General features: G+C 39.9%; 2 protein-coding genes and 1 non-coding gene across 6 annotated transcripts; all 3 read left to right on the forward strand.

Moving 5' to 3' along the window:
• The first annotated feature begins 106 nt into the window (after positions 1-106).
• tafazzin (tafazzin, phospholipid-lysophospholipid transacylase) lies at positions 107-9,006 on the forward strand. Of its 4 annotated transcripts, XM_053482985.1 has the most exons (11): positions 304-324; positions 1,540-1,690; positions 1,790-1,918; positions 3,599-3,644; positions 4,052-4,137; positions 5,522-5,602; positions 5,688-5,729; positions 5,815-5,877; positions 8,019-8,071; positions 8,197-8,274; positions 8,670-9,006. In XM_053482985.1, the coding sequence occupies exons 1-11, from the start codon at positions 307-309 to the stop codon at positions 8,769-8,771; spliced, it is 849 nt and encodes a 282-aa protein (XP_053338960.1). In that variant the 5' UTR covers positions 304-306; the 3' UTR covers positions 8,772-9,006. The 4 variants fall into 4 exon arrangements, with proteins under 4 accessions (XP_053338959.1, XP_053338958.1, XP_053338957.1 ...); XM_053482984.1 differs by lacking the exon at positions 304-324 and adding an exon at positions 107-160 and having other exon boundaries at positions 1,538-1,918; XM_053482983.1 differs by lacking the exon at positions 304-324 and adding an exon at positions 117-164 and having other exon boundaries at positions 1,540-1,918.
• Positions 9,007-10,428: 1,422 nt separating this feature from the next.
• On the forward strand, positions 10,429-18,094 carry atp6ap1a (ATPase H+ transporting accessory protein 1a). Its single transcript, XM_053482981.1, has 10 exons — positions 10,429-10,566; positions 11,039-11,165; positions 11,611-11,685; positions 12,462-12,655; positions 13,338-13,378; positions 13,476-13,561; positions 14,080-14,342; positions 14,423-14,473; positions 15,484-15,721; positions 16,293-18,094. The coding sequence occupies exons 1-10, from the start codon at positions 10,433-10,435 to the stop codon at positions 16,500-16,502; spliced, it is 1,419 nt and encodes a 472-aa protein (XP_053338956.1). The 5' UTR covers positions 10,429-10,432; the 3' UTR covers positions 16,503-18,094.
• Positions 18,095-18,259: 165 nt separating this feature from the next.
• On the forward strand, positions 18,260-18,330 carry trnag-acc (transfer RNA glycine (anticodon ACC)). Its single transcript has one exon. It is a non-coding gene; the product is annotated as a tRNA-Gly (tRNA).
• The last annotated feature ends 2,078 nt before the right edge of the window (positions 18,331-20,408 follow it).

The raw sequence follows: 20,408 nt of genomic DNA on the forward strand, positions 1-20,408 counted from the left end.
TGCGTATTGCGTATTTAATATGTCCACATTTTGCTCTATTTTCGACTTTGGGCTTACTTTTTTAAACTTCATTTCCCATAATTCCATTCTCTTGCGTGCACATTACTTCCGGTTCAAGCGTGTCCCTCTGCCTGACCCTCCAGTCCACGAGAGAGAGAGAGAAGGTGAGAGTTTTCAGTCTGTTATAAGCTCTCAGTGCGCTGTACGGGGCTGTACCTCACAGCTCTGGGGTTTAATGAGGAGAGTTTCATCCGAACGCCGCTATGTTGTTGTCCTGCCTGAGATTAGTGTAATAAATCCACATTAATGTTTGGAAGGGGAATGGTAGGAGCCACTTCCGGTTTCAGACCTTTTTCATTCATAAGTGTGTGTGTGTGTGTGTTTGTTTGTTTGTTTGTTTGTGTGTGTGTGTGTGTGTGTGTGTGTGTGTGTGTGTATGTGTGTGTGTAAAGCAGAAAATAAATCTGTAGATTACTGTATTATAAACTCATTAACACAAACCCTAATAAAGACACTCAAAAAGTTGATTTATTTCAGTAATTCAGTTTAAAAAGTGGAACTTGTATATTGTTCTATAGATTCATTACAACACAGACTGAGATGTTTCATGTGTTTAAATTGTGATTATTATCGTTTGCAACTGTTTTTTTTTCTGGGTTCCTAAAGATAATAAAAACACAAAATACAAAAAGTAATTGCTTTTTATTTATTATATATTCTTTTTGATTTGAGCACACAATCAGAAGTTGGAAAGCGAGACGCTATCCTTAGTCAATTAATTTTGGAAACAAATACTGAAAAAAAGCAATTTTGTCAGTTTTTTTTATATAATAAACCAATAAACAGATGGTTTTTAAGTGTTTCTCTTCCTTGTCCATCCATTCAGTATCTTCCTCACAGGCGTGTTAAAGCCAGGTTAGTGAATACTTATGGGGGTTGCCAGCTCCAGCCATAATCAGCTTGTGTTATTAGAGAGAGAGCAAGCTATAATTAAAGGTTTGTCAAAACATAAAAGTAACTAATTAAATCAATTAAATACTGTATAAAATCTTCCAAAAACTAAAATTAGTCAAGTCTACTGCTTGGATGGTAATTAAACCTTTTGAATTTGATCATTTGAAGCTTTTAGGAAAATCAAGTCCCAGAGCCTGTAAAAGGTCGACTGCCTTGAGGTTTAGTACCAGCCAGGTAGATAAAACCATCACCTTGAAACAGCTCGTTCGCAGGGACGTGTGCAGCGCACGCCCACGTAAAAATTCTTTGATGTGGTGAACTTTTCTTAAAGAGAAATGTGTTTCTGTGACATTAGTGGAAGGCCTCTCCAGTGTCTGTGCTCATAGGTCAGTGGTAAAGCTGGAACTCTAAGAGTGTTGACCTCTCCTACTTCTGCTCCTGACATCAATTCTCTTCATTACAATAATAATAATAAAAAAATAAGTGTGTAATTTTAATGTAATTGAAATTAATTTGACTTACAGACATAAATTCCTTCCTCGTGTGTTGGTAAACAGATTGTCACATGTTTTTCCATCTTCCCAGTTGGTGCAGTGTGTCCGGGTGCCGTGCTGCGTGTCTCCCCTCATGCCCCTGCAGGTCACATGGCCATTCCCACAGTGCCCCGGTCTGGGCCGGAGGATATCCAGCTCATTCGTCATGGGCATGGTGGGATCCTACAGCTACCTGTGGACCAGTATGTCTCGCTTCGTCCTCTCCACGTCCACTCTGACCCTGTGCTGTTCTTTTTTTTTTTTTAATCTTGTCTCTGATCACATGACCTTCTGCTCCTCAGAGTATATGAACTCTCTGTCGGTGCACAACCATGAAGTCCTGCTGGACCTGGTGGATAAACGGCCTCGGGACACGCCCCTCATCACTGTGTCCAATCACCAGTCCTGCATGGATGACCCGCACATCTGGGGTGAGTGGAAAGTCGGGACCCATTAGAGCAGTCGGGTGGAGGAGGGTGTGAGGAGTTAGGTAAAGGGTTTGTGTAAACGAGAGTAAAGGAGGAAAATATACTTAAAATATAACAAGCCTTGTACAGTTTATTGATGCACAGAAGACTAGAATCCGACTTTTACACAGCTTTAGAAACACTAGGCATGTTTATGATGGATAAAATCAATGTTATATTGATGCTGAATGCTGAGTGGTTGGGCAGATGAGAGGGGAAATGAGGTCGCTGCTTAGGTTGTTACGTTACAACCAGTTTTTAAATTCTGTCTTTAGGCATTTTGCAGCCTGTCGCATTCAATTCCTCTCTCTGTAATTTAATCTACATCTTCTAATTCAATCTAAAGAAATAGGGGGGTGAAGACTTTTGACAGAGTACTGTGTGTGTGTGTGTGTATATATATATATATATATATATACAGTGAGGTCAATAAGTATGTGATCACCCTGCGATTTCGCAAGTTCTCTTACTCAGAAATCATGGAGGGTCTACACTTTTCAGCGTAGGTGCATTTCCACTGTGAGAGACTACAAAGAAAAATCCGTAAATCACATTGTATGATTTTTTAACAATTTATTTGTGAATTACTGTGTTAAATAAGTATTTGATCACTTACTTATCAGCCAGATTTCTAACCCTCAAAGTCCAGTTATTTTGCTTATAAATAGTCCATATGCTTCTTACGGAGCCACTCCTTGGTGTTCCTGGCTGTGTGCTTTGGGTCATTGTCCTGTTGGAAGACCCAGCCACGACCCATCTTTAATGTCGTGACTGAGGGAAGGAGGTTTTTGCCCAATATGTCACAATACATGTCCCCGTTCATCCTCTCCTTAGTACAGTGCAGTCGTCCTGTCCCCTGTGCAGAAAAATACCCCCAGAGCATGATGCTTCCAGCCCCATGCTTCACTGTAGGTATGGTATTATTGGGATGATACTTATCATTCTTCTTCCTCCAAACACGGCGAATGGAGTTAAGACCAAAAAGTTCTACTTTGGTCTCATCTGACCACAGGACTTTCTCCCATGACTCCTCTGAATCATCCCGATGGTCCCTGGCAAACTTCAGACGGGCCTGGACATGGGCTGAACCTTCCGTGCGATGCAAGATTTTAAACCATGACGTCTTAGTGTATTACTGATGGTAGCCTTGGAAACGATGGTCCCAGCTCTCTTCACGACATTGACCAGCTCCTCCTGTGTAGTTCTGGGCTGATTCTTCACCATTCTTAGCATCATTGATACCCCATGTATCTACTTAGACTTTGGCTGATTGTGGGGTCACAGGTGTCTTTATAACAGCTAACGACCTCAAACAGGTGCCACTAATTTAGAATCATGAGCAGAGTGTAGCTGGACTATTTAAAAGCAAAATAACAGGTCTTTGAGGGTCAGAAATCTGACTGATAAGCAAGTGATCAAATACTAATTTAACACAGTAATTCACAAATAAATTGTTCAAAAATCAATGTGATTTAAGGATTTTTCTTTTTGGATTCTGTCTCTCACAGTGGAAATGCATCTATGCTGAAAATTGTAGACCCTCCATGATTTCTGAGTAAGAGAACTTGCGAAATCACAGGGTGATCAAATACTTATTGACCTCACTGTATAAAATAACTAACTAACACATTTTTGGTCCTTCAGGTGTGTTGAAGTTTCGGCAGCTGTGGAACTGGAAGAGAATGCGATGGTGAGGAAAAAGCCTGAGAGTCTGGGAAATGAGATCATACAACAGCTATTATTAGTATTATTATTTTTATTATTATTATTATTAGTATTATTACTACCATTACTGTTATTATTCCTACTTGTAATACAGTGGTAGACCTCCAAATTGGTCTACTCACAGTTGGGACAGGGTCACAGTGTTTTATTATCATCGTGATCCCGGATTGACTCGGAACAACATCCAGCCAAAGTTTTGGTTCCTAAAGCCAAAGTCGAAATTTCACAGGCGTTATTTTTATTCTTACTGATTTAAATATATACGTTTTGTTTTATAGTTAAATATGAAACTTTAGTGTGTTAAATGCTTTATACCTGTATGTATATATAAATGTGTGTGTGTGTCTGTGTGTGTGTGTGTTTCCTGCTCAGGACTCCGGCGGCGTCTGATATTTGCTTCACAAAGGAATTACACTCTTGCTTTTTCAGCAGAGGGAAGTGTGTCCCGGTGGTTCGAGGTACACACAGTGTCTCTAAACCATATATCCTGATCTCTGTGTTTAAAGGGGCGGTATGTAATGTGTGTTGGGGCTTCTGTTCTTCTGTACTCCTTTAAAGGGGTGGTATGTAACATTTGAGTGTGTATTTTTTGGGATATGATTGTTAAAAGTCAGAGTGTGCTATGTGATGTTTCTGTTAGAGACGGAGGACATCGATTCAGCGATTCATTCTTTATGTTTACATTTGAGGTGGTAATATGTTACAGTTCCTCTATAATCCTGCAGGTGGTGCTCTAAACTATTCACTGTACTGGTTGTTGTGGTCGTTGCTATGGTTACCGTGCAGTGTGATTGCTTGTCGATGTTTGTAGCAGCGTTTAGCGAATAGACGTTACACGCTTTAAAGAGGTCCTATTATGCTTTTTAAAATATTTTCTTTCATGTAGCTGTATGTGAACATAAACTATCTGTGACGCTGACAGTGCACCATAAATAGAGTTATTGTTTATTAAAAAAAAGAATCGTCTCACATTCGCCTAAACGCGTCGTTAGCAAACCTATTTTTACTCTGTTACGGATCCACGCCACTCTGTAACATGTTTGCATAATGTCCGCCCACGTTCTACGTCACGAACAACTTGCCCGCCATCTTACAATTAACGTTACCACACTCTTGTTAATGTGACCGAGCATTCATGCCAGGTTCGCTTAAACACTTTGTAATATATAAAAACAATAAAAACGTGAGCAAACGAAATCCTTTTTAACTGTTTATTCACCACCATTCACCAAAACTAAACTTAAAACTCGCGAAGTGGCAAGGCGCATGCGCTCTTCGCACCATGCCACTTTGCGAGTTTTAAGCGCCCTTTTCCTGACCTGCCTTTAAAGGAACAGCCGGGAAAGCAGGGGGGGGTGGAGTAGTCGTAATGGTCGAACATCGCTTTAGTTATTTATTTGAACGAGAGAAGGAGAGATTGTTGTGGATCATTTTCTTTTAAAGATTTTTTTAACCGGATTATCTTTGACTAAACATACAAGAATAATACATATTCCCTGGACTTCTCACCCTCCGTCATCGGCCTCTCGGACTTTATTAACTCCGGTGAGACCGAACCATACTCGGATAACGCGCATACAATAAACACGGACTTCGGACATTCGGAAAGGCGGGGTTTAGACAGACCGAACCTTCCAACTGCTTCACATGAGTCGTTTACGAATCATTTAGAAATGGTATAAAATTAAATCTATTTTTAGAGAAAACTAAAGTGTTTTTTGACCTTGTATACATGTAAACCTGTTTTAAGAGACTCATTAAGCAATATTAGCAACCTTAAAATGTCATCATTGGACCTCTTTAAGTGACGGCGCTCTGGTCTGGTCCTGGCGTGATGTTTAGGTGGAGGAGTGTATCAGAGAGGAATGGACTTCCTGGTGGAGAAGCTGAACCAGGGCGACTGGGTGCACGTGTTTCCGGAAGGTGAGAGAAGTCGACACGCACAGATCTGCACCTGTGTTAGGACAGAAAATAAATAACAGACACGGATTGTGTGTGTTTGTTCCAGGGAGGGTGAACATGACTGAGGAGTTCATCAGGTTCAAATGGGGTGAGTGGAGTGTCACGCGTGTCTCTCGCTGCATGTGTGTGTTTTACGTTTACGTTCAGATTCTGACATGTTTAACATCCTGCAGGAATCGGGCGTTTAATAGCCGAGTGTTCGCTTCATCCCGTTATCCTCCCGCTGTGGCACGTCGGTGAGTCTCTCACTTACTTCCTGGTTAGAGCAGCTATAAACACTCGTGTTCTCACCGCTCTCTCTCTCCTCCTTCTCTATTTCTCCCCCCCCCTCTCTCTCTCTCTCTCTCTCTTTATTCTCCCTGCATCTGAAATTGAATATTTCAAATAATCATTTTGTGTTAGTTTTAATGATAACTAAGAACAGCTCACCGTGTGGAATATTCCTAAACTTGAGCAAGGGGACAAGTTGCTCAAGTTTAGGAATAGAAATGTCGTCCCATTCTTGCCTCATACAGGCTTCCAGTTGTTCAACTCTCTTAGGTCTTCTTTGTCCCATCTTCCTCTTAATGATGCGCCAATTGTTTTCTTTGGGTGAAAGATCTGGACTGCAGGCTGGCCATTTCAGTACCCTGATCCTTCTCCTACGCAGTCATGATGTTGTAATTGATGCAGTTTGTGGTCTGGCATTGTCATGTTGGAAAATGCAAGGTCTCCACTGAAAGAGACGACGTCTGGCTGGGAGCATATGTTGTTCTAGAACTTGGATGTACAGTACCTTTCAGCATTGATGGTGCCTTTCCAGATGTGTAAGCTGCCCATGCCACACACACTCATGCAACCCCGTACCATCAGAGATGCAGGCTTCTGAACTGAGCACTGATAACAACTTGGGTTGTCCTTGTCCTCTTTAGTCCGGACGACATGGCGTCCCAGTTTCCCAAAAAGAACTTTTTATTCGTCTGACCACAGAACAGATTTCCACTTTGCCACAGTCCATTTTAAATAAACCTTGGCCCAGAGAAAACGCCTGTGCATCTGGATCATGTTTAGATATGGCTTCCTTTTTGACCTAGAGAGTTTTATCCGGCAGCGGTGAATGGCCCGGTGGATTCTGTTCACCGACAATGTTTTCTGGCTGTATCCCTGAGCCCATGTTGGGATTTTCATTACAGTAGCACTCCTGTATGTGATGCAGTGCCGTCTAAGGGCCCGAAGATCACGGGCATCCAGTATGGTCTTCCGGCCTTGACCCTTAGGCACAGAGATTGTTCCCGATTCTCTGAATCTTTGGTTGATATTAGACACTGTAGATGATGATAACTTCAAACTCGTTGCAATTTTTCTCTGAAAAACTCTTTTCTGATATTGCGTCAATATCTTTCGCCACAGCATTGGGGGAATTGGTGATCCTCTGCCCATTTTGATTTCTGAGAGACACTGCCACTCTGAGAGGTCTTTTTATACCCAATAATGTTCCCAATTGACCTAATAAGTTGCAAATTGGTCCTCCAGCTGATTTTTATATGTACAATAAACTTTTTCGGCCGCTTGCTGCTACCTGTCCCAGCTTTTTTGGAATGTGTAGCTTTCATGAAATCCAAAATGAGCCAATATTTGTCATGACATTTCAAAATATCTTACTTTCAACATTTGATATGTTATCTATATTCTATTCTAAATAACATATTGAAATTTAAAACTTCCACTTCATTGCATTCTGTTCTTATTCACAATTTGTACGACATTTTTGGATTCAGGTTTGTGTGTGTGTATGTATGTGTATATGTATGTATGTATGTATGTATGTATGTATGTATGTATGTATGTGTGTATATATATATATATATATAAATGTATATGTAGTTTCTTATTATTTTAATTTTTATCAGAATAATTTTTTATTCCACCTCATTAAGGGGTAAGTGATGTGATCAAAATGTCCCAAATAAGATGTGTGTGTTCAGTCCTTGAACACAGACACAGATTCTTTACATTTCTGGTGACTTTTGTTTAATTAAAATTTCATGATGCAAATAATTTTTATTCAGTTTAAATATAAAATATAAAAATGTAATGGATTGTTTATGAAAGAAATATTAAAATATTTTAGACATTATAAAATTTATAACAGTTTAGTCACACATTTAATGCTGAAGACTTTTTTACTAGTAAGTATAATTTCTGTACAAACACTATGTACAGTTTACACTGCTGAAGCTGAACAGCAGAGGTCACAAGCAAACGCAATACATATGTAGTTTAAATTTAACAATAATTCTGTGTAATTAAAAAAAAAGTAGGACTGTGTGTGTGTGTGTGTGTGTGTGTGTGTGTGTGTGTTCTTGTTTCCTGACGCTCCTGCTGTTACTTTCCGCAGGTCTGAATGATGTTCTTCCTAATAAAACTCCGTACATCCCGCGAGTGGGAAAGGTGAGCACTGCGTAAACACTCGTCTGTGTATAACTCTCTTTCCGTCTCTCTCTCTCTTTCTGTCTCTCTCTCTGTCTCTTTTCACTATGACACTCACTCGCTCTGTAAATGTGGTTTATTTACAGAAAGTCACTGTGTTAGTCGGAAATCCTTTTACAGTCAAGCACTTAGTGGAAGCCCTGAGAGCGGAAAATAGAAATCCGGTAAGATCATCATCATCGTATTTCACTCCACTATTACACACACTACAGAAGGTTGAAGAGCTCACGGGGGTGAATACTTACGCACATCTCTTTTCTGTAGCAGTATTTAATAATTGAGAAAGAAGAATTTGTTTATATTTATTTATTAAAAATGAATCCAGACGTCTGAGACACACAGAGCTCCAGACATCACGTGATGTAGTGACACGCACCGCTGACCCAGAGTCAGTGTTTAATGATTAGAAAGTGATCACGTGGTGATAAGAGCCCTGAGGCAGTGAAGGTGTAGCAGGGTCGGGTTTGTGTTGTATGATTTTTGGTTGTATGAACTCCTGCTGATGGTGTGTGTGTGTGTGTTTGTTTGTTTGTTTGTTTGTTTTGATTCCGGGCTGCAGGTGGAAATGAGGAAAGCGCTGACCGATTTCATCCAGGCCGAGTTCCGCACCTTAAAATCACAGGCTGAAGCTCTTCATCAGAGGATTCAGACCAGCCGGTGATCCAGGTGCAGCTCGAGAACCTACAGGACATGCTGGATAGAGACTAAAACACACACACACACACACACACACACACACACACACACACACAGATCAGACTGAATTGAAGTGAGGCTCTCTACATGAGGCATTTTTATACCAGTTTTAGATTTTTTTAATGAAGTTACTACAAACGCATCACAATCATGAATGACTGTAATTTCTACACGGTTTATTAAATTAATTTCTAACCTGTTGTTTATTTTCTTATTTACTTTTTTTATTATTAAATGTGTTCGAAACACACTGCTTCTTCACACACTGCTTTTATCAGGTCCAGAAGAGCACCTGCAAGAGGTTCTTTCATTTTTCTTTAAAGGGGTCTGTTTAGAATCCAGAGTTTTCATCAGAACCCGTAAGCACTACAGAACTCTAACTATCTTTCACAGATGGTTCCAAGTCAGACCTTTTAGGAATTTTTTAATTGTCCTGTGACCCCTTAAAAAATGTGTCTAATCCAGTGGCCTGCCGTCAGCTTTTAGGATGAAAAGAACCTGAAATCACCCCTTAATAATCTAGAACGTCATAACTGTTTCATTATGTGGTTTTAATTAGAGCCATTGTAGAAAACAGAGAACCCTTGTAGTAAGCTCTTAAACAATACAGATCTTTTTATGGGTGCTACTCAGAACTATCAATGAACTCTTACTTATTACAAAGAACTTTTAAGGAACATAGAACCCTATAACTGAAGTGTTTGGGAGAAAAGCTTCTGAACACAACCTATTTTCATAATGTGGTTCTCCGTAACTGAGCATTCATATCAGAGAAGGTCCTAAGTTGAACCCTCCAAAAAGCCAAAATTCCGTATACATTACAAAGGAGCCCAAAGTGGGAAGACTACAGATTTTCTTTCAGCTTTATGCTACTCGAGAATCGGATATTCTTTATTTGATCATTTAAATGAATCACTCAAAGCATGATTTTGAATCAAATGGAATGCAGTACAGCTTGATATGGAGGAATTGAATCGTTCAAGTTTACTGTAAACTGCACAAAACTGATGAAAGGTAAAATCCTCATATTAATTACTTCAGTCCTAATTTGCATCTCTGCCATGTTTATGCTGTAGAAATATACATACATACATTGCATTTCAGGTTAATCAGATGAAAGATTTCTCAGTTTAAAAAATATTGTAACTTCTGCCACTCCAGCCCAGGATTATTATTATTACTATTAACTTTATGTGGACTGTGGGAAAAATGTGTGTAACACGATCACTGAGGTTTATAAATGTATAATTTCTGTGTGGTGCTGATGTAGGGACAGTACAGAAAGATCACATAAAAAATGCCACACTGGGTTCAGCATAGTTAATCACGTGGTCTGTGGAGCGTCATATTGTGCACCGTTGCACAGACAGCACCCTCAGGACCCCGTGGCGTTCGAAGCCGATAATACACACAGTGTTAAAACGTGTAGCTGTTTAAATGTTATTATAATTATTATCCCATGGCAGAATTGCGCTTCTGGTCATCTTAATATAATATTTGAATAATATCAAATGCTAAATAAAATTCAACCACTAGAGATCAGGTGACCGGAAATCATGGAGTACACATATTTCTAAGTTGCTGGTGAGAGTGGCACGCGGGGTGTGACGTCACTGCTGACCGGCGATGGAGCGGAAGATGGCGGCTGTGAGGAGGCCCGAGGCGCGCTCTGCGGTCATGCTGCTTTTGGTTCTGCTCGCTGTTTTCGCGACTGGACAATGCACAGAACAGGTTCCTCTGTTGATGTGGACCAGCAGCGGGTGAATATTGACTTTTTCCCTTTGAAATATTGAATTATTACTCGTGTTTAGAGAATAAGTGCTAAGCTAGCTGAGTGTTACCTCAGACAGGGAGCTCGAGCCCTAAAATGTTCGCACTGTGCCCATGTAGTTCTGTGTTTTAATATTGTCTTTACGTCACATTTGTCTCAGTCACCAATAATAATCGTATTTTTCACGATTTAATCGGGGTTTCAGTTAATAATCGGTGCTGCAGTGCGCGAGCGCGGCTTTGGTCGCTGTCCAGTGCTGCAGCGGCTCCGGTCGGCCGATGCGGTTTAATATCGCGGTGTGAAAAATATCACGATATTCCCAATACTCTGCTAGCTATTTTATACATGAACGCATATATAACGTAAAGATGTATTAACACAAAATATATTATTAACAATAATATATTATACGCCAAATATGACTGTATATATATTTTTTTAATAATGTATTTTTTCCCCAGGTTTTCATTGACACCCCAGACCGGCCCAGCCGCAGGTCACACCGTGTCACTAAGCGAGCTCCAGTCCTACATGAACACAGCGTTCAGATCTGCACCTCACAATGTCCTGCTGTTCTTTCAGGATAAGGTCAGTTCAATAGTTGTGTACTCACTCTCTCACACACTCACACCCCCCCACACACACACAAAAAAAAAGAGAGTGAGAGAATGTGTTAATTGAAAATAAATTTCAGAGTGCATGCTCATCCTCATGAGGATTGTGTCGCTTGGGTGTGAAGAGCGAGCTTCTCCATTTCGCACCGCCGCTCTGATTCCTGATTCTTCAGCTGATGCCTCCTTGACTGCTTTCCTAAAATCCACTTAAATAAATCAAAGACAACAGTAGGAGGAGCTTTGATTGTTTCATACTGTAAACAATGAGTGAAAAATACAAAAATATTTGTAAATGCATTCTAAAAAGAAAAAAAAGAACTTAAATTACAGTTTTATATGTCAGGTTTTTTTTCTATGAATTAGATTAGATTAGATTAGATTAGATGATAAGAATATTTCTTTTTTTCTTTCTTCCTCAGTTGAGTATTGATGACTTTACCAAGTATGCCGGTGTGTTTGGGAACAAACAGAGCAGCGCCTTTCCCAATCTGGAGGTGAGTAGTGTTCAGTGTCATTTCTTTTCTTACTCACACACAAACACATTATGGTTGTGCCGTATTGAATGAGAATGAGAATCGAAAAAGACTTATAAGTCTATAACTCTCAGATTGTTACTTTAATTCGCTCCCTAACAGAGGTGACCCCTTTTCCCTACACAGTTTCTTCAGTTTTTTTCCCCCCCGATTTTCTCCCTAATTTAGTCGTGTCCAATTCCTCCCCGTCACTAAGGGGCTTCTACTGCCACTCAGCCGGGAGGGCCGCAGATTATCACGTGTTTCCTCCGACCCACGTGACGTCTTTTCGAACTGCTCGCTCACGCACCGTTGGGGGCGGAGTAACACACTCCTTCTGCTTGCGTGAGCTGACAGAACTCTGATTGGCTGTAGATCCGTGATTAATGTGGGAGCACTAAGTACCTCTCATCCCTCCCCTCTGAGAGAGCTCGGCCAATCAGCTCTCTCTAGACCTCCGACTGTGAGAGGTTACAGCATCACCCGGGAATCAAACTTGCGATCTCCAGATGATAGGGCGAGCACTTTACCACTGCGTCACTCGGAGGCCCACACCTTCAGTTTAATTACGTCCATGTGATGAATTCACATTTGGGGTAGATGAAAACGTCTTCGCATCCCCCTGATCGGTAACCCTGTAACTTTTACCTTCCGGTCTGTCTTAAGGTCCTGTTTCTCTACACTGTGCAGCTCTAATCCCCAGGTCTGAGGATCTGTGATCAGTGTGGGTCTTTCTGTGGCGTGTGTGTGTTATCTAGGCTACTCTGCAGTCGTCCTCATCCCTGCTTCTGCCATCGGTGTGGTCCTCTGCCAGTTCCTCTCTCCCGACACTGCTGCAGGACGAGCTAAACACGGCGCCGCTCTACATGGACCCTGACACGCTGGCTCAGCTGAGACTCAACGCCTCTCTCCCTGCGCTGCTCATCTTCAGTCTGCCCTACAGCTCCTCTGGGTGAGCGGCCCGCTGCGCCACACCACACTACACACTCTACTACACAACACACTACACAACATAATACACACTACACTACACACTCTACTACACAACACAATACACACTCTACTACACAACATGCTACACACTCTACTACACACTACACTACACACCACACTACACAACACAATACACACCTTACTACACACTCTACTACACAACATACTACACAATCTACTACACAATATACTACACACCACACTACACACTCTACTACACACTCTACTACACAACATACTACACAACATAATACACACCACACCACATACTTTACTACAAACCCCAATAAACACTCTACTACACAACATATTACATGCTCCACTACACACTATACTACACAACATACTACACACCTCATTACACACTCTACTACACAACATACTACACACCTCACTACACACTCTACTACACAACATACTACACACTCTACTACACAACATACTACACACCTCACTACACACTCTACTACACAACATATTACACCGAACTAAAGACTACACACACTTTTACACACTTCACACGTTTTTACATTGCACAATATAGTACACAATATACTACATAATATTGTACCACTACAAAAAATACTACACGCCTCTGGGATTAACCATAACATCTCTCTCTCTCTTTCTCTCTCTCTTAGGGCTGATATGATGTCTGTTAAAGAGGTACTCAGTGGTAACGGTAAGTGTCTCTCTCTCTCTCTCTCTCTTTCTCTCTCACTTACACACACTAATCAGGAGTGAAATGTACAAACTTATTTGATGTGTGTGTGTTTCAGATGAGGTGATGAATCAGGTGCAAAAAATTATGGGTAGTCAGTCTGTCCCTTACACAGCCATCTACACTGCTCTCCGCCCTTCACGGGTAAGAACCAGTACTCCTTGCTGAACACCTCACACAGATCTTTAGCTGAATAAGAAAAGAATAAAACTGTGTTAAAACAGAATTTTAAGTTCATCTTTTAGTTTATTGTAATTCACTTTTCATTGTGTTTTTACTCCTTCCTGAATTTTTATATTTTATAGTTTAAGTTTTAGATAAACAGATACTTTGTTCATCGACTGTATGTACAAAATTTAGAAAAATAGTCTTAGTCTTATTTTTATTTTGTACATACTTATTTTTTTATTTTCCCTCTTATTATTGTTATTATTGTTATTGTTATTATATATTTTTTTTTCTTAAAAATTTGCACAGTCTGGAGTTTTTTTGTAATTGCATTTCACTGCTGTTGTACTTGTACAACCATGTATGTAACAAATAAAATTCTTTAATCTTGAATCTTGAACAAAATTTAAACTTTTTAAAGTTTAAAATGTAATCAATCCTTTAAATATCCTGTACTGAGTGCAGAGTAAAATCTTCTCTCGTTCCCATGTCAGGTGATAGAGGAGGTGCTTCCGGAGGTGCGTTCTGTCGGAGCACGCTCTCTGCTGCAGTACCGGCGTGAGGGCCCTCCTGCTCCCTACGCCCCTGTGGAGTTTATGGAGCGCGGCTCTGCCTGCATTCTGCTGTGGGCCAAGAACCTGACTGTCAGCGTATATCGCTCGGGAAAGTGGGAGAGACACAACCTCAGCCCTAAAACCTTTGGAGAGGGGGTTTCTCCTAACCTAGAGGGGTCCTCCTGTAACGCCACACACTCCAGGTGAGCTACAAAAAAGGACAAGGGTTAGAGTTTAAAAATTTAATAAAAAAAATCTTAACACGTGCTTGTTCTGTTCACAGGCTGGTCCTGAACTACGAAAATGTGTTAAACTACCGCTCTTTCAAACTTATGTAAGTACTGCATGAACATTCTTAAATGAAATGGCACCCTAGATATGCATTCTACCCATAGACTAGTGTCAGAATTTCATGTAAACACTAAGTGAGTAAGTACACTTACCTTACTAAGGTTGAATAATTTTCTGAAAGAGAATGTCCCAGAGTGTTTTATTTATCGTACACCACAGCAATTTAACAAGACATACTTTTTAACCATTTACAAAGGAAGTGAGTTCTAGTTGTACCTCAAATTATAGCAGCTATGAACACTTCTTCACCTCACCAGTCTCTACTTTTTCTTTGTGTTCAAGTTAATAAGACAAAAAACAATCAGCAGCTTCATGACTTAATGGAAGGAGTAATTAAATGTAGTCTGTTCCTTATAACATTAGTTTTCTCACTTCTCTTACAACCACGTGTGGCATTTAAACACCACAAACTAACTTTAAATCAAATTAAAAACACAAAGCTACATTGTGACTGAGCAGTGCGTATCTCTGTCATGACCTATAATTTATATTTATATACAAGCTTTTGCAAATAATTTGCTCCTGCCACACAGGATGCCAGTGTGGGAATAGTTTAGAGCGCCAACTGTAGGATCATAAAAAAGCAGCGATGTTTTTCCTTGAAAAACATCAAGTGTCAAAACCAACTTAACAATTAGTGCGTGTTGAGCAGTCGTGAGCATGCAGCATCGAATGCATGTGTGTAATGAGTGTGTTTTAAAACTAGTTTGATTGCAGAATTTAAAGAAAGGGGCACATTGAAGGCTTTTTAATGCATGAGACTTCTGATAACGTAACGCCGTAAACAGAAACGGTTCGGTCCAGCGTGATCGGTCTGATCAAACTGAATCCTGATCGACCAGCATCTATTTTAAATGTAATAAATCATTTAAAAAATTGTTTGGAGACAGGGTGGCAGGACATGAATCAGCACACTAAAGGACCGAAAGTCATAACTGACAGTTTATTATCAGGATGAGCTGTGCTCTGTGTAACTGTAACTGTCCTCTGCAGCTTTCTCATGAGTCAGAGGCACTATAAGGTTTCAGCACGCCGCTGGTTCACTATGGATCGGGTTCAACTGGAGTACGACAGACAAACGGCTTCGTTTAACGCCAGCCACAGTATCTATGCTCCGGCCGAGTACTCGTACCGCTGTCACTCTGTCACCAGCTTCCGCTACCCACAGCTCACACCCCACTCGTCCAAGGACGACGCCAACAACTGGAGGATCGCTTTCGATGACTTCCAGGTATCGCCACTGGGGGGAGCTGCTGTGGGTTTAACTTGTTACATTACTGTTACACCATAGTAAAGCAGCACGTTTAAGGAAATGACCATTAATGTGAAAAATAATCTCTGTTCCAGGCATTTTTTGTTCTATTTTTTTGTTGTTGTTTGTTTCCGAGTTTTTTTTTTTTATTATTATTTTTATTTATTTAATAAGGTGATTTTTTTTATATTGTGTCTGTTTCTTGTTACTGAATCTCAGCTTTTTTGTGATTGTTGTCAATCATTTTACACAAAATTTCAAAAGTTAGTGCACCCTGCTCCCTCCTGCACCGTCACTCTTCTTAAAATAAACCTGTCATAAAGGTTATTTCAGTTTAATTTCTAATACAACATTATTTTAAAAGTGATGCTGATGGTGAGTACTGGATCAGTATACTTCTAGCAATAATAAACAAAAGGAAATGTTTTTAGGTGTTTTTAAATTTGTAATAAACATATAATTTTAATAATCTCTGTGAAACTTAAATGAAACAGTTATTTATAAAACATATTGTATATACATGAGGTAAGTCAGTTGCTTCTATTCCCAGATCCAGGGCTTTAACGTGACAGGGAAGGAGTTCGATTACGCCAGCGACTGCGCTGGGTTCTTCACCCCGGGCATCTGGATGGGTCTACTCACCTCCGCGCTCATGGTCCTGGTCCTCACCTACGGCCTGCACATGATCATGCAGCTGCACACCATGGACCGCTTCGACGACCCCAAAGGCCCCGCCATCTCCGTCCCACAGACCGAGTAACAAGCCCCACCCCTCTTTATCCCATATTTAGTAACAAGCCCCTCTCCATCCCACAGACTGATGACAAGCCCCGCCCCTCTTCATCCCACAGACTGATGACAAGCCCCGCCCCTCTTCATCCCACAGACTGATGACAAGCCCCGCCCCTCTCCATCCCACAGACTGATGACAAGCCCCACCACTTGTTGCCCCACAGAGTAACAAACTCTGCTCTTTGCCGCCCCACAGACTGAGCACAAAGCCCCACCCCCCTCCATCCCACTGACTGAAGACAAGACACTGACTGAGTGACCTGCCCTGTGTTTCTCCATCCTGCGAAATGAGTGACAAGCTCTGCTGCTTTCCATTCCAGCCTGAGTAATAAGCCTCACCCTTTTCAATTCCAGACTGAGTAGTAAGCCCCGTCCTTCCCATTACAGACTGAGTAATAAGCCCCGCCCTTTTCCAGTCTAGACTGAGTAGTAAGCCCCGCCCCTCTCCATCCTTCAGACGTCCTCATTTCAGTGCAATATGAGTAAACCATTCCATTTTTTCTTTCTTAAAAAAATGTGTGTATTTTGAGTATTATCATTTTCATGTTCTGATGTGTTAATAGTGTGTTTAAATTGAAGAGGCGCTTTTGAGGTTTGCTTACAACATCAGAGGAGATGTGTGCAGACGTGTTTGGTATCAGACGTCTGTTTGTTTGGTCTAACAGTAATTTAACAGTAGTGTTTCACATGGGGCACTAAGGATCCGAGTGCGTGTGTGTGTGTGAATGTGTGTGTGTGTGTGTGTCAGACTCTGAGAGGAGGCGTGGTCTAAACTCTCAAGGTTTGGTTTGAAACAGTACTTTAAAACTGTTACACCAGATTTCTGTTTTTAAGTGTCTAAGGAGTTTTAGTGAAACACTGCTGTGTTGTGTCTGGGGTTATTCCGAGTTCTACCACTAGAGGGCAGCGGGTCTTATTGAAGTATATTCCTATTCATAATAAATAAGTGAAAAGATCTGTGATGTTTTACGCTCAGCACCTTCTGTTTCAGATTATTAATGACTGCACTGTCTCCAAACTCAGAAAATGAGATGTTTATGTAAGTTTCCCACAAGATGGTGATATTTATTTATTTAGAAATATAAATTGGTTGTTTGAACGAAATGTGTATGTATATTATGATGAAATCATTGCAGTCCAGTAGCTAGATGAACGTATTTATTTGTAAAATGTGTGCATTGTTGTTGTTCATTACTGTGGAATGTGTGTTAATAAGATTTAAATATATTTTGGGTTATGTAAGCTGTAAACACCTGGGGAATTTACTGGCCTAAATATTAGTGAAAAAATTATGTAGATGAAATAAATCCTCTCGCTATACAACATGGAATTAATTAAAGGGACAGACTTACAACATTATTACTTATTTATTCATTTCAGCAGGAATCTTTTCAATTCAATTATTTATTTCATTATTAATATAATCTGAGATAAAAGGAATGTTTATATTAATGGGAGATGAATTATTGATGGTGTTTGTAAGTAAAATTTATGTGAATCGCAGCAGTGAAATCCTGATCCAGTGTGAATCATTACAGTGTGAAATAAATGTACAGAAAAAAGGCAGTCTGTTTTATTTCTTTTGTTCATTAAAATATATACGGTGTAAATATATGATTGAACCGGAAAAGAATTGATTCAGTTTCATACAATACATGTTTTGCTCCACACTGACTCCAAAACCGAGTAATTTATTTAATAAATAAACTAAAATAAATAAATAGGGCACTGGTGGCTCAGTGGTAGATGTTTCGCCTACCATGCGAAAGGCATGGGTTCGATTCCCAGCCAGTGCCCAAACCCTAGCCACTGGATGCAGTGCCAGTCCCAAGCCCGGTTAAAATGGGAGGGTTGCGTCAAGAAGGGCATCCGGCGTAAAAACCTGTGCCAAGTTTTAGTGCGGACTGGGTATTCCGCTGTGGCGACCCCTTGCCGGGAGCAGCCGGAAGACCAACAACAACAAACTACAATAAATAAATAAAGTTTAAATGTTTGCTTTAAGGTGGCAAATTGTTGCAGTTCCTCCATAATCCTTAGTGCTCTAAACTATTTGCGCAGCACAGTGTCCTGTGTGGTAGGAGCGAATTATTTGCTACGTTTCTTTAGAATTGTAACGCATTTAAAAAAAAATAATTTAATATTTATTTTAAAAATGATGATACTTACAGAATCACAATACAAATCAAATCAGCACCGATGTATCGTGATAATGTACTAGATGATCTCTGGTGATATATACAGTATATATGTAATTTATGACCTAAAAACCTTTGATGGAATTGTGTTTAGTTTTCTTTTTTGCAATTTCACATCTAGCCTTATCTAGATTTCTGAGGATGGTTAGTTTTTATTATTTAAATGTATGTGTAAAAATGTAAAAAAAATTATATTTCATTTAAGCAAAACGAAATCTTAAAATGTTCAACTTTTTTGATGCTTGTGGGAAAATGTATTGTAGCAGTACAAAAAAAAAAAAAAAAAAACTATTACACATTAAATAATATTTTTTTTATCAAGGAGAACTACAATATATGTAGCTTTACATTTAAAAATACATATATATTGAACAAATTATAATTTGAAATTTTTATGACTATTTCAATTATCATTTTTGAGGCGTTGTTATTTGGGTGTATTTTAAAAATAATTATGTTATCCAATGTTTTAAATGAAATTATGTTTTTTTTATATAGTTTATTTTCAAAGGAACAAACAACTATTTAAAGTAAAGTAGTTAGTGGTGTGTGTGTTTGTGTGTGTTTAAGAGTGTCAAGAGGGTGCCAATAATTCTGTAGTTGACTGTAAACACTGCTGTTCTTCTTCCACCGTTGTGTTTTGATGAAGTCTTTAGGTGAGTGCACAAGGACATACTCTCTCTCTCTCTCTCTCTGGTTGCTAAGGAACCAGCAGCCAATCAGAAGAGTGTGTGAGGGTCACTAGAGTAACCCTGTGGTTTGGGCTCTGAATACAGTGGACGTGACACTCATTCAGAAAAGGGGTGAAAGAAATTTTTAACATTTCATAGATTAGTTTATAGAACGAGTAACGTGCAAAAGGGTTTTGTTTACAAAAACACGAAACAAACTGAGCTGGGAAGGAATAAACATTCACGTTAACTGATGTAGTATTATAGAAATATCAATAGCCAATCACAAGCCAGCATTTTAATCTAATCTAAATACAATAGAACACAATTAAAGTGGAAACATCTTGATGATGAGAGAGTTGAGAGGAGCGTGAGTAGAATGGGTGGAGCTGACATGAAGTCTACAGTAACTCCGTACATCTGTGGTGAGCAGAAAATCATCCCAAAATGCACAACCTTGAGATGGACGAACTACAATATCAGGACCTTCGCAGTCAGGACACACTGGACTCAGACTGGTTAAACTGGACAGATCACAAGAAAATGTTTTTAAAAACCCCAGTTTATGTTCTAAAATGCCATCACAATCAGTGAGCAGTAAATCACACCAAAACCTCTGACTTTGACCCTTTTGGCTCTCCGTGACTATGTGAGCCCTTCTGAGCCTTTCAGGGTTCCACTTTCCTTATATGGTCATGGTTTCCTGTTCTTATTATTGGATTTTGAACTGCATCCTATTCCTCACCTCTTTGTTAAAGAACTTCATTCAGACCTGAGTTTTTTCTTTTCCATTCCCCTCCTGCTGTTTGTGTGTGTATGTGTGTGTGTGTGTGTGTGTGTGTGTGTGTGTGTGTCAGAGTCTCAGAGCTGGTTATTAAATGTATTTGTTTCTCAGACATTCTGTGCAGCCACTGGTGCAGTTTACTGGGTGGTGAGTGTGACTGGTGCAGTTATGAGCAGAAGGGTGAAGTTTCCATCTGTTCGAGCTTCAGGCTGTTTCAGTCCAAA

The sequence above is a fragment of the Clarias gariepinus genome, chromosome 22 (genome assembly GCF_024256425.1).
Source record: "Clarias gariepinus isolate MV-2021 ecotype Netherlands chromosome 22, CGAR_prim_01v2, whole genome shotgun sequence".
NCBI classification, from domain to species: domain Eukaryota; kingdom Metazoa; phylum Chordata; class Actinopteri; order Siluriformes; family Clariidae; genus Clarias; species Clarias gariepinus.